Source organism: Acanthisitta chloris, unplaced genomic scaffold, assembly GCF_000695815.1.
Source record: "Acanthisitta chloris isolate BGI_N310 unplaced genomic scaffold, ASM69581v1 scaffold20786, whole genome shotgun sequence".
Classification (NCBI taxonomy): Eukaryota; Metazoa; Chordata; class Aves; order Passeriformes; family Acanthisittidae; genus Acanthisitta; species Acanthisitta chloris.
The window spans coordinates 19927-34319 of NW_008676791.1; the positions used below are offsets into that span (position 1 = coordinate 19927).

General features: G+C 43.1%; 1 protein-coding gene across 1 annotated transcript in view; it reads left to right on the top strand.

The window, feature by feature from the left end:
• LOC103803700 (cadherin EGF LAG seven-pass G-type receptor 1-like) overlaps positions 1–14393 on the top strand; it is a gene marked incomplete at its 5' end in the record, with an annotated part of 35408 nt that overhangs the window by 19568 nt on the left and 1447 nt on the right. The window contains 10 exons of the mRNA XM_009076273.1: positions 1–6; positions 5349–5464; positions 6759–6838; positions 8086–8212; positions 10142–10267; positions 10578–10672; positions 11234–11337; positions 12142–12309; positions 13272–13505; positions 13799–14063. The exon at positions 1–6 is cut by the window's left edge and continues 166 nt beyond it. Of these exons, the coding sequence (XP_009074521.1) occupies positions 1–6; positions 5349–5464; positions 6759–6838; positions 8086–8212; positions 10142–10267; positions 10578–10672; positions 11234–11337; positions 12142–12309; positions 13272–13505; positions 13799–14063 (1321 nt within the window). The remainder of the gene's footprint in view (positions 7–5348; positions 5465–6758; positions 6839–8085; positions 8213–10141; positions 10268–10577; positions 10673–11233; positions 11338–12141; positions 12310–13271; positions 13506–13798; positions 14064–14393) is intronic.

The following is a 14393-nucleotide window of genomic DNA, read 5'->3' on the forward strand; positions in this document are numbered from 1 at the left end:
CCCTCAGCCACCCCAAAGCAGCTTCATTTCACTGCCATCTTCACTGTCTATATTCAGGGAAGTTACTCCAGCCAAGACAGGTATGGGTGCACTCAGCTACTGCTGTCGCTTCGGTGTTTTCCTCAGCCAGGGCAACACAAGTCATGTCTAGCAGAAGTCAGCTCAAATTTGACAGATCTGTGTACCAAATGTCTGTTGCCCCAGCTGAAGTGATACTGATGGTTATACAATAAAATAAACATAATTACACCCAGATTAAATCAGGACTTGATAACTTTGCTTGGGAATAATGGTATTTTTGTTTTAACTTTGACAGTAGCTTACAGAAATTTTCCTTCCCTGTGCTGATTCCTCCAGATAGGGACACGTGATCTCTCAGGGAAGTAGCAGCAGTGGCTTCAGAAGCAATGCTGCCCACAGGACATTACTGCCCTTCACTGGATGTTCTCACTGCCTACCCTCAACCAGCAGTAAATGCTCCCTGAAGGGGATTTCAACATTCTGTATTATTTGGCGTATAAACAAGCTGGGAATACTCAAGCCTTTTACTTCATTTCAGATACTTCCAGTTGAGGAAAAGTAATGAAAAGCTGGGGGCAGTAATGTTTTAAACCAATCCAGGGTGATCCACAGGAGCACATCCGTCTCCACCCTCACTGTGCCTATTTTTGCCATCAGACCTTTCCAGTGCTACCCCAAACACACGGTGCTGTGTTAATTCAGGCAGACAGCTCCTCGGGAAGTGTGCTCCACAGAACAGTTGGAGTGGGGTTTTTTGGTTCAGCTATTTCAGCATGTATCTGTTGCCATATGGGAAATTAGATCATAGGCAGGCAGTTAACTTTCAACCAATTATTTTGTTTTTACAGATAACATACTGTCAGCAATAGCAGAGGTTTAGATGCTCTGAGATCAAACAAATAACTATCACTCCATATACACTTGCAAATATATTAGGGAGCAAATGAGACTTAAAAAATACATGTTTTGGGTTTTTTCTGTGTGACTTGAGAAAGCGTAATACCAAACCATGTGTAGGCTGGTACACACTAATTCTCTCTCCAGAGAGCTGGTAAGTTTTTCCGTATCGCCTTTGCCTAAATGATTTCTGCTATCAGTTTTCACTATCAGTTTATCCAGAACAAGTAGAAAGCACAGCCCAGAAGGTTCTGCCACTCTAGATGTATCCCTGACATTTTAAATAGGAATTGTCCTTGAATTTCTGAAGTGTTTCAGACCTGTGTGACCTATCAGTACACACAGAACTACTGCAGTATATTCAGGAACATTTAAGTGTAGTCAGATATTTGGCAGCACCATTTCTGGTGGACAAGAAGTACCATTAAATAGCAAAAACTATTTGCATTTCAGAACACATAACTATTAGAAGAATTTTGTCAGAAGGATTTTGTTTCAGGCTTAGTTTCTGTCCTGAACTTTAAATTAATTCCGACCTTCTCAACAGCAGCATTATGAAATCTAAATGTCACAAGGATACCATTTTTACATTTTTCAACTTAGATATTGCTCTCTGTGATATGGGACTCTTTTGCGAAACTATGAGTTATGATTCCAGGTTGTGTCCTGTAGTTTAATATCTGAATCTACTGAATTTGCAGTTCCTTTTAAATCCAAAGTCAGGTCCCTATTACTGAGAAAGAGGATTTTGTGAAACGAAGGACAAAGAAAACTTAGCCTTTAGTTTGCCCTTCCAGGCTTATAAATCATCTGAAGAGAAAATTATTTCGTCATAAGCAGCACAATGTGGAATTTTTTGCCCCTGGATAACTTTGTTGCTGTACATATTTTAAATGAGCTTCTTCATACCTTTTCATTTTGAACCAGTAAAAAGGTTCCAACTTCATAACCTGACTCTTAAACATGATTTAAATTGCTTTATGAAAGAATCGTGTATTTTTCTTAATAGTGGAATAGTCTAGATATGTGCAGGAATTTTAGTCCTCTTGGACGTCCAGAGCACTTTTTTGTTTTATTTGAAAGACAAATACCTAGTCCATTTCATCTTTAGTATAGCGATTCTTAAAAAAACAATACAAATGAACCTACAGTAGCAGTGGGGGTTTGTGTATTTTAATATCTGTTTTGTTTATTTATTTTTTCTATTTTCTCTGCTCAAACTGACATTCATTTCAAGCTGGGACATAGTGGTCCTAAGGCATCTGTGATGGGACTAGGCTACTTGCTGAGGTAGCTTGACCTTTAGAGGGGCATAAAATTTAATAAAATGTTTACATAAGGAACACTCCAACTGGGAAGAACCACATTTAATCACAGCATAGAAATGCAAATTGCCATGAATGAAAGTAGAAGTTGGGGGAAGGCTTACAGAGTGTGGATCTGGAATATTCCTCCATGGGGAGCAATAGTGGAACATTTTAAATTTGCTTTAAGCTTGCTCATTTTAAAAGGTAGTTTGATCCATCTAGGAGAGGAGTTTTATGAGTGCCTTGCCTCAGGAGCAAAGGGCTGGATTTGGCATCCAGCAAGACCCCTCCAGTTCTGCCTGTCTTCATGGCAACACGCTAACTGGTTGACACATGTGTGCAGTAACTGCTTTGCCATGGAGACTTAGTGCTTGTGTTAAAACAGGTTCTTATGTAGCCCTAAAACCAATATCCCCCAGAAACTGGCACTTTCCAAATCTGCTCTTTGTTGTGCATACTAAGCAATGTGTCAGGAGAGAGGTGAGGCTGACCCACTGTGGCCTGAGTCACACATAGCTGCTGAGCCTGCTGGAGCTCAGAAGGCTTGAAACATGCCCCTCTGGCAGCACCTCCCCACAGTATGATCTTGACACACTCCTGAGGAGGGTGCTGGTCCCTATAGGACTCTTGGCCAGAGGACCAGCCCCAGTTCCTGCAAACGTCAGCGAGGTGTCACTCAGCCTGCACACTCAGTCTGCTAAGAACAGCCAGGCTGCAGCATTTAACTGATGTGCCTAAACCTTTCTCTGTATTACATTGCATTGGCTTAATTCTGCCCTTGAGTAAAGTGTTATTTCACATGTTGTTGACTGCAGTAAAATTTGACCCACATACCTGAAGACTGCAATTTGCCCCATTTGTTTAATGGAGAACTTTAGGATTTTGAGAGTGAAAAAATGTTGCTGTCTGCCAATTACTCTTAGAACCAAAGTCAAACTGTAGTTTAAGTCCTATTAATGGGGAAATCTAGTCCTGGGAAACAGACTCTATCTATAGAATTACATCTGTATAAAATACTTTATGGTCTCTTAATCATTTATGGCTAATTCTTTCTGAACAGCAACTGCTGAAGGGAGTGGTGGAACGGCCAATGGAAGCAGGAAGGGAGACTAGTCCTATCTCATTCCACATTTCAGTGAAAACAGATCCAATATCCACTGCTTTGCCAAATAGCCAGTTTAGTTTTCATAGACCATAGGCCTGTACCAGATGTGAATATTGGCTGTGGGCCAGCATTAGGCAGCAAGAGTGAAACGCAGCAACCTCTCCGTTTTTCAGTGTCTTTTCATCAAAACACACAGGCTTCAATTCAAAACCCCAACCATTATTAATGCACATGAATCCTCCTTGTGGAGAGCAGCACTGCCATCAACCTTGGCTGCCTGTTGAGTCAGGACATACGCTCAACGCAATAGGTGCCCCCAATGCCCAGACAACACGCTGCAGCCACTTGCCATATGTCATCGGCCACAGGCCTCATAGGGATCAGTTTCTGTGTCTTAAAGAAGAAAGACCCCTGCAGACAGGGTATACCTGTCTCAAAGGGGAAAAGGTTCACTGCACAGCAGTTAGTAGGGCTCATTAAAAGAGGTTTAAACTAGATTTGAAGGAGGAAAGGGATAAAGCCAGGGTCACTAGAGGTAAGCCCAAGAGCAGCATGCCCATGTTTGAGGGATGGCGTGCTAGCAAGGTCCTTACGTCTGCTGTCTCAGTGGAGGGAGGGGACGGAGATCCATGCAGCAGCAAAATGCAAGTGTTATGGATATGTTAGAAACCACAGGAACAGTCATGTGTCAGGGGTGTTTTGACCATCTAGAGCTTGATGTCAGTGATGAAAGAGTTGAGTGTTTATGGGTAAGAATCAATGGGAAGGCCAACAAGACAGATATCATGGTACAAGTCTGTTGTAGACCATCCAACCAGGATGAAAAGGCAGAGGAAATATTCTGTAAGCAGCTGGGGAGAGGCACCAGTGCTAGTCCTTGTTCTTGCAGGGGACTTTAACTTAACAGATGTCTGCTGGAAATGCAACACAGCAGAGAGGAAATTATTCAGGAGGTTCCTGGAGTGTGAGGAAGAGAACTTCTTGACACAGCTGATGCTGTGATCCTGATCCTTGCCAACCAGGGGTGGTGCCCACTGGCCCTGTTCTTTGTGAACAGAGAAGGACTGGTGGGTTCAGACCACTTCAAGAAAGACACTGAGGTGCTAGAATATGTCCAGAGAAGACCAGCGGAGCTGATATAAAATCTAGAGCCCAAGTCTTAGGAGGAGCAGCTGAGGGAGCTGAGGTTGTTTTAGCCTGGAGAAAAGGAGGCTCGGTGGAGACCTTATCTTAAAGGTCTTTTCCAATCTAAATGATTCTATTATTGTATGGTTTTGCAGGTCAAAGGCAGCAATCCCAGTCTGTCGCCATAGGGGCAAGGTGTAGGTCACCAAACCAGGGCAGCAGCACTGTAAATCAGCAGGTGAATGTTGGACTCAGAGACTCCCTTGGAATTGTCCAGGTTTTGAAAAATAAAACAATAAAAGGTGTGTTTTTAGCTTAATTGCCTTGAGGCATTAGTAAACTCCACTTCAGATAGTGCTGAAACAAGGTGAGGTACTGGGATGGCAGTTCAAAATGAATCCTACCTGAGCTCAAGTGCTTAACTCTTATGAGTTCCCAGGTTCCTCTGCCGCTGGTGTTATTTTACTGACAGTAAGCTCACAGCAGTTAAGAATGCACTTTTGTTTTTTTCCTAACATAGATATCTCCTCAGTTATGATTCATGTCATTCTGCTGCACAGGCTTATTGAAATTCCTCAAGATGTCACTCACCCTCAAGGCTCACACTGTGCATGATATAAAACTGTGCTGAAACAGAATTAATTTGGGACTTGCATTTGTTGTTTTATGCAGCTGAACTTTGTTCTAGTAGGCAAAACTCACAGTATCATTTGATAGGGAGTGACTAGTGTAAAGGTTTTGATTTACTCAAGTTTTATTTCAATATTTGCCACGATTTTGCCCTCACAGACTGTCCTGTTGAGCAAATTTTGCCATTCTCATTTTGTTTGTTTTAAGATATGCCTGGTTATAGGCAGCACCTTTCTGATGTACTTTTTCTCCATTCTGTGACCCAGGACTTGCTGTTGGTCTGGATCCACAAGGCTATGGGAACCCTGATTTCTGCTGGTTGTCTGTTCATGACACTCTCATCTGGAGTTTCGCTGGGCCCATCGTAATGGTTGTCATTGTAAGTAGGATGGAGTTAGCATCCAGAGCTGTCTCTTCCTTACTGGTACCTTTTCTTTCATGTTTTGTCAAACAGTAATCATAATGCAAAGCAACTGTGTTCTTTACATTTGAAGCCAATGTGCTCAAGCTTGTGTCTTTTGCTTAAACAGATAAGGCATGAGCTAAGCTCCTGGAAATCAGAGGGCTGTACAAAGATTGTTAGTGGAACAATGGCTGTATGGCCAGAAACCTATTTATTTTTTCCCATTTGCTTTGTTCCTTGTATGAAGAGTCTGTGAGCTTATTAAACAAATCAACAAAATGAGCCATAATCAGTCACTTCATCCAAAAGTCCTAAAGGAATATTAAATATTTCCAATTTCAGGAATTTAAAAGAATGGGCTAGTGTTTAACTTCTCCCTTAAAGCGTCTCCCTTAAAAGTAACACCAGAAGATAAATATTCATGGTGTCACTCTGTCTTGAATGCCAAATGCAGTTCCGGTCTCCTCATCTCAAAAAGTATGAAGTAGACCTGGAAGCAGTGTAGGTTAGGGTCACAGGTCATCAGAGACATGGGACAAGTCCCCACTGGAGGACCAGGTAAGTGGACTAGGAGCCTTAAGCCTAGAGAACAGAAAGCTGCAGAGAAGGTGGGAAGGAGGAGCCTGTAATAGTGTGTTGGTCTGAAGAAATTTACTATGGACCCAACCATTCAGGGTCTTTTCCAACACAGGCAGTAGTGGCAGGAGGCAGCAGATTCCAAACAAAAAGGACAAGCTGCATCATTTCTCCACAGCATTTAAGTTAAAAACTCCTAGAAACAGGACAGTGGCAGTGGTAAAGCTCTGCATGGTTTTGGAAAGTGAATGATGAGACATGTTCTCAGCACTGCAAGTGATTAAGCACAAATGCACTGCCAACCCAGTACATCCCAGCTGTGGAAATCAGTGGAGGCTGGAGGATTATTGAGCACTTACCATGGTATGGTTGCTGTGTTAGAAAATGTTCTTAAATTTGTGTTTGACCCAACAGAAATAAAATGCTGGGCTGAGTGGACTGGTCTGGACAAGGACAGACATTCTTGAGTTTTGTCTTTCACTTAAGCATCTTTGCATAGGGCTGTCTTACTGAGTTGCCTTTGCACTGTATTGCTTTGAACAAGGTGAATCTTGGAATTTAGAGACCTGTAAATTGAAAGAAAAATATTCTTGGCAACTCAAACCATTTTAGGATTAAAATTGTGTTGTCATTGAAAATAGAGCTCTAACAAATGTACAGAAAGAATCCATGCTGTTATTAATTTCCCTTTCAGATAAACACTGTCATCTTTATACTAGCAATGAAAGCATCGTGCAGACGGAGGCAACGTTCATTTGAAAAAACTGGAGTCATGTAAGTTTGAGTTCAAAAACCTGTAGAAAAAGTTCTGGACAGAAATAACAAAGAGACAGATTTGCCTAAAAGCAACTTTTGGAGTGGGAGATAAAAAAGATTTTTGAAGGAGACGTTGCTAGAGGCAATTGGAGCTGCTTCACCAGCACCTACTCCCACCTTCTCTTGGAGGCCTTGTGAAACCTCCACCATGGTGTCTGCACCACCAAGTGTAGGCAGGAGAAGGGAGGTGAAGGGAAAGATGATGTCATTACAGTCCTTAGAGATGTTTCACATGCTCCCTACTACACTCTCACTTCACCTCTGCCTGTGTCATGCCCAGGTAGACATAATTCCGGGTCTCCCTGTGCTTGCCCATGGCTCAGAAAGGTCTCCCCTCTCAAATGCCTGGGTTACTGTCTATGCCATGGCATGGCCCTGTTACAGTTCCTATGCTGAGGACTAGGGTCCCTGCATCCCACTCCCTGGGATGAGCAGAATGCTTCACAAGCTGCAACCTGCCACCTTTCCGAGCTGCTGTGGCAGCCTGTTCCCACTGGTGTCTGTTTTGCCCAAAGCTCAGAATTACCTGTGAACTGAAATGTGATTAGCTAGTGGCAAGACAGCCCCCTAGCTTTATCCAAATAGGTAGCTATATGAGATTTTGAAAGGCTGCTTCTAGCTCTTTTTTCAGCCCTGGCTGTTGGGTAGGGGTTTTTTAAGGTCTCTTTTGTAAATCTCCCTAAACAAGTGGAGTATAATTGCTACTTAATGGCAGTAATTTTATTCATAATACAAAACTTTTTCCATTAGAATTGTGACTCTCTTTTCAAAGTGTCTGTGGAAACTGTATTTTTAAGTAAACACTGTTCCCCTGAGTGCTCTCAATCTAAAACCTTGGGGCAGTAATGTTGAGAAGGAATGTGAGAGTGAACTTGGCAAACAGAAATGAGATGGACATGGCCATTTACCACCCAGATTTCTTCCTCGGAGTCAACAAGGCTGAACAGCATGGGCTTGGCAAGCAGCCTTTTTTTTGAAGAAAACCTTGTAAATTAACTTGGAAAGTAATCACCTTTTCTTACCTGAATATGCTAAGTCGTGGAGTGCCATGAGACAGTTGAGAACTGGGAGCTGGTGAACAGTGCCCTAATTTTCCCAAAGAGCCTTTCCAGTTGCCAAGTCATTGGGCATGTCTGTGGGGAGAAGTTGGGCTGTTCTCTTGTATCCCATCACACTGCAAATGCCCATCTGTGTTTGCTTTATAGCTCTGTGCTGCGAACAGCATTTCTGCTCCTGCTGCTTATCAGTGCCACGTGGCTGCTGGGGCTGATGGCAGTCAACAGTGATGTCATGACATTTCACTATCTCTTCGCCATTTTCAGCTGCCTGCAGGTAAGTTAAATGGTATCTTACGTGTGGCAGACCTTGGTGAGTGCACTACTGCACCCAGACCTCCAAAAACCTGCTAAATAATAGCTAACTTCAGAATAACAGAGATTGGAAGTACAGTTTTTGCTCTCTTTTCTCGAAGAGAAGGTTCTTTTCACCAAAACCATAACTTTGAGTAATTACATCTCCTCATTTTTAGTTATTCTAAAGGTAAGTGCACTACTATAGTAACCTGTGACAGCTAAATAACAGTAGGCAATTATACCTCTGTCTTTCTAGAGACAAAGTCTTCGTTACTGTCTTCTGTGTGCTCATTGTTAACAGTCATTCTGTTGCTGCCACAAATGAGAGACTCTTTTATTGGATGGCTCCAAGTTCAAGGCTTTCACAAATGAAGTTGCTGTTTAAAGAAATTAATCAAATAATGATTTTCAAATGCAACTCCTTGCATTAGGATTTTACTGGATTGCCTGTCCTAGTTGAGACACTTGTTGATTAAAGATGCAGGGAAAGTTGTTGGTAGGAGACCTGGCATGGAAGTAATCATGAAGCTTCATGTTGGTCATGACTTGAACATGACCAGGGATGGCAGTTACTGTCCTAGCAAGTGCCTGCAGTATTAAAACAACTACTGATAGCAGGACACTCTTGTCAGCTGCAGCATATCAGCCACAAATTGCAGGCACAGAGAAAAAGAAGTCAAATCAGTCTCCTTTGGAGATGTCTGTCGATGCCCTGGAAGTACAGCAGATAGGCCAGCCTTGAGCAAGGTTATTTTGCCATTGCAGCTGGTGTGCTCTGAAATAAATGCACCTACTCAGACTGTAAAACCAGGCTTCCACAAGCCCACAATAAAATGAAATTAAATATAAGTCTGATTAGAGGGAGGAAAGTCAGCACTGGAAAGGGCAGCACATGTGGCATTTCACATCGTTGCCTTCTCAGAACTTCTTTTTTTAAAGAGACATTTATGTGAATTTTATTAATGAATAATCCCGAAGTGCTAGTACCAGCTGAGATTGCATTTGATTGAATGTTTAGAAAGTGAGCTTGAAGTTTAAAGTTACTCTAAGTCAATTGCTTTGGCTGAAATCATGAAATTCAGGCTTCTTGTGATGTTGGTACAGCTGCAACTTCATGAGTGATTGGCTTTTCTACACTGTCTCTCCAACCAAACCTGATAACAATTTGGCAGCTGCATTAATTCCCTCAGAGCAAATACATCTGAAGGCACACACGTGCCTGGCCCCACCCTCAGCGAAAGCTGTTGGTGTGTATTCCTGGCAGCCAACAACTGACTGCCCAGCCTTGAGGTTGTAGTGATTTTCCCACTGGGAGATATTGCTTAACCAAAGAACTCTGGTGGAAAAAGCTGGGACCTCTCTGCCCCCAGTATCCCTTCAGGTCTCACAAAGCTTTCTATAGTTCTTTCAGCCACAGTATTAAGGACACGTTTCACAGAAGTTCCCCATTTCCAGAGGTTTTCAGTAAATGCTGTGATATTTCTCATGTGCTGCTGTTGATTTTGTCTCATCATCTGTGTAAAAGTTCTAAAATCTCAAGTTCAAACTCCCTGCAATATCTTCCAGTGGGACATTGAGGTTCCCACTGGATATTTTGAGAAGAAAGTTTCTTCCCAAATCAAGCTCTGCTCTGTAAATCGTGAAGAAACGCATCTTCATGTATATTTTCCCAGGCCTTTTATGCACATTTGAACTTGGAAGCAAATTATGGAGAAGTCCTAGGTGATCAATCAATGCCATTTCAGTCAAAGACAGAAAATAGTTATTTCTTTGAAATACAGGTTCATGGACTATGAACTAGAATTCGAGGGTTGTTTCAACAAAGAACAACTGTTCTCTAATATCCATATTTCAATTTGCCAGTAGTGGATCATTTACATTTATTCTTCCTCTCTCTAAACTTATCCAGGGGCTCTTCATTTTCTTCTTCCACTGCGTATTTAACAAAGAAGTCAGAAAGCACTTGAAGAACACTTTAACTGGAAAGAAACCTCTTCCAGATGATTCCACTGCAACAAGAGCTACATTATTAACTGTAAGAAAAAAAGCACTGAGGAAGAAAAAACATCCTCTTGCTGGTAGAAGTTACCTAAAATAAACATATAGGTGGCTTGACCATAATTAAGTGAACTGTATGATTGCTTTCAGTGACTTGTACAAAGATTACTGTTGGCCTCTCCCAAAAGTTTGGATTACTATTTTAATTAAAACTTTTGAGAGAAAATAATTGTTTTCTTCAGCATCAAAAACCATTTGGTTCCTTTGAAACTAAACACGTTTGTGGGTAACGTGAACTTCTGGAGGGATCATTTACTATTGCTTTATGTCTTTCTGTTTCCCTCCAGCGATCCCTGAACTGTAACAACACATACATAGAAGAGCCAAATATGTATCGCACAACTATTGGGGAATCCACTGTCTCCCTAGAAAGCACCGTCAGGTCAGCCAAGAGCCACAATAGCTACCTTGCTTATATTCTCAGGTAATCAGGTGGCAGGTGCATGGCTTTCAGGTGCTTGCCTTTCTCTTTTTTTTTTTATTCTTTCCCTTTTTTATTGGTCAGAAATCTGTTTGGAATGCTACTTGGTTTATGGCTTAACAGTTCTGGTTTATGTGACTGTCATTTTCTTTCATGCATTTTCTGTTGCATGCGTCTTTGGTGCAGAGTTCCAACAGTGCAGTGGCTAACAAAATGGTTATGTTAACTATGTGGGCTGTGCTGCTTTGCCTGTGAAAATTCAGACATGTCTCAAGGAGTGTGGTTTAGCTCATTTAGCTCCAGGCTTCTTCAGAGTGTGATTCACGTGGCCGAAGGCAGAAAACCACTTTAGGATAACCTCTGTCTTGCTGTGGAGTGACCACGTGGGCAGTCAAGCACAGGCTGGGTAACATCCACTGCAGCTGTCTGTGTTGGACCCAGAGAATCTCATCTGCATGTCTGCCTTGTTGTTAAGAACAGTAAAGTGACCGAGAAAGTTGTGCTCTGTTTTTCTTCTCAAAGGGATGAGGCTGCTCATAAGCTCAGTGGATCCTCAAGTCAAGCAAGGGCTGGTCAGACTGAAGCAGATTCCTCCATTTTTCATAGAAATCCATCAAAATCCAATGGTAAGAATTACTGCTAAATGCTTTGACCCATTTGTGTACCTTGTCCTTCTCAGCATTTTCTTCAAAGTCTCATGTAACAGGAAGAATAGTTAGTCTGACTTGGATGTGTCTCATTCTTGTTATGTTCTTGGCATAACAAACTATGCCATGGCTGCCTTATGAGGGAATCCTGGAATGGAAATATCTGCTTGTGATGGTTCAGTTTTAATCTGATAGCTGTCTCAGCTGTTGACAGTTTATGGCATCCCCTTTCTTTCTCACAAAACATGTGCTGTTGCTTTTGATTTTTAGTTGGAGAACTTTTAGCATTTGAGACCTTGAGGCTATATTCTTCTTTACTGCTCTGTGGTTTATACAGGAAAATGAGAAGTGCCTCTTGTCTGATTTTCTTTCATTTTGGTCTTGACATTAAATTTTGTTACCTCGAAGCAGTTTTGAAGTTAGGTGAATTTCAGATTCTTAGTATTTCTAGCTATCTTGGTTTGCCTGTGTGTTGAGTTGATTGAGATCCTGCAGGGTTACTGTTCTGCATATGGAATAGGGAAAAAATGTGTCCCCACTCTGTTCTGCACCTCCTGTTCACATAAAAGCTCCTGGTCACTAGCTGACCCAAGTGGTTGTGCTTCCCATAGTTACTTAGATGGGTGCTACAGTTCTTCTGAATTAATCCTGCGTACACTTAGAGGTGTAAAAGCTCACCCCTGGCATGGCCTGAACCACATGCTTTCTCCTTGTGCAGTTGTCAGATTTGTTGAACTCCTGGTCACACTTTTATCAGTGTGTTTCTCCTTTCTGCATTTGTAGAGCATGATTCAGACTCTGACAGTGAACTGTCCCTCGATGAACACAGCAGCTCTTACGCCTCCTCCCATTCGTCGGACAGTGAGGAAGATGGACTTGAGACAGAGAAAAACTGGAACACATCTACTTCCAAAAATAATGAACGTGGCCCACTCCACAGCACACCCAAAGGTACTCCCAGTGCAAGGGGAGAGCAGTGATGCTATAAAATAGCTTTAGATTAGATGGGATAAATGGTTGAGACGGCATCCCTACTGCTGTGCCTTGCTTCTGCAGAGACCCTTATTGTTTCCAGCTTAGAGACCTTTCTTCTTCCCAAAGGCTTGTTCACAGGGGTGACTGAGTACAAGTAAAAGAATGCTGAATGCACTCAGGCAGAGCGGGCTGTGCAGTCAGGGCCCCACAGCACTTGGACATGGCACTACCAAGCCAGCAAAATCTCGTATGAAGAAGAGGAAGAAGCTGGTTGTTTTGAGGGCAGGGGAAAGAAATGCCTGCCTCTCCTCATACAATACAGACAGGTGTATCTGGTGGTCTTGGCAAGGTTCTGGACCATTAGTATAATTTCTGTGAGGTGAGGTGCAGGCATTCCTAAACGTAGTTATCCTGATCTAATGAAGGGACTGACCCAACTCTGGCAGTGTTCAAAGCCTTGAGCAACCTGGTCTGGTCTGGAGGTGTCCCTGCCCATGGTGGGAGGAGTTGGGGCTAGATGATCTCTAAGGTCCATTCCAGACCCTAAAATTCTGTGATTCTATGAAAGGCAGCTTTGAATGGCTGTGTGCTGAGGCTCTGCACAGACACAGCACAAGGTGCCTTGGGGGCCCTCATCCTTCATAAATCAGTCTCTCCAGGGACTGATCTCTGACCCTGGAGAGCTGAGAGGGCAGGTTTGCCTCACACTTCTCCATAGTGGAGCCAGTGACCTTGGTCTGGGAAGGATTTAGACACACCAGGTGTGGTTTTTTGGGTTTGATGCACCCGGACGACAGTGCAGTCCAGCAAGGACCATCTCACATATCTCTGGTCTGACACACAGCTCCTCTCCAGCCACAGGGAACAGGTCTGGCCAGGCAGCAGTTGAGAGAACATATCAAAAGTGTTTTTTGAGCTAGTGTTTTTTTGCATTGCAGTTGATACCCTTCCCAATCATGTGAAACCCTATTGGCCCACAGAGTGTGTAACAGCCAGCGACGGTGAGGACGCCAGCGGGAAACAAAAACTGAAAGTAGAGACCAAGGTCAACGTGGAGCTTCACAGGGAAAACCACAGCAATGAAGCACCACAGGACAAGGAGAATGAAGGACAGCAGAAAGAGAACAGACCTCTGTCCCACCAGAACAACCAGCAACCGGAGCAGAGGAAAGGTAGTGCAGCTAACCTAGCCTCACATACCAGACTGGGAGAGGGTGAATGAGCATTAATTAGTTAGTAAGGTAGTCCTGTCAGGGAAGAGCACTTTCCAAATGGCTCCAACCTGCTTAGCCAGATATGCCATGGGAAACTGGTAGGTATTTGCTGAAGTCTAATCTTTTGGTTTTTAAATCAAGTGACAAACTAGAAGTCTTAGTAAAATGTCACTTCTTGGATGTACTGAGCTTGATAAATTACATTACTGATACATTTCACAATTCTCATTATTCCCTCTTTTCCATAACAGGCATCCTGAAAAATAAAGTCACCTACCCTCCCCCTCTGGTGGATAAGAATATGAAGAATCGGTTGCGGGAAAAGCTGTCGGATTACAATCAGACCACCATCTCATCCAGGACTACTTCCCTGGGGACAAACGATGGGGTTCGCTCTCCCTCGGACTCGGGGGTGACAGTAAAAAATGCTCGGAGGGAGCAGTCTAGAGACCAGCTCAATGGCATGGCCATGAACCTCCATGTGGGAACAGGACACGCTGACACCTCAGACTCAGAGTAAGTGCCACATCAGGATTCCATGGCAGAACTCCCATGGCTCTAGTCTCTCCCTTCACCTTACAGCCCCAGACTCTTGCATGAGCAAGAATTTCATCTGGTAACTGGACCACAGTCCTTCACCAGTAACTGTCTTAATGGTTTATACATATCGTGTGCCCGAAGTCATGGTGTTTCACTGGTGAGAAAGCCAAAACAGGTGTCACGGACAAGGTGCCATGACAGACATCTACTACTGGTCACCCTGGCATGCTCTGAACAGGCAGGCTGATGGACAAGAGCAGTTCTAGGTCTGCCCTGTCACCTTGCCATGGGACTCTGGTGGGGAAA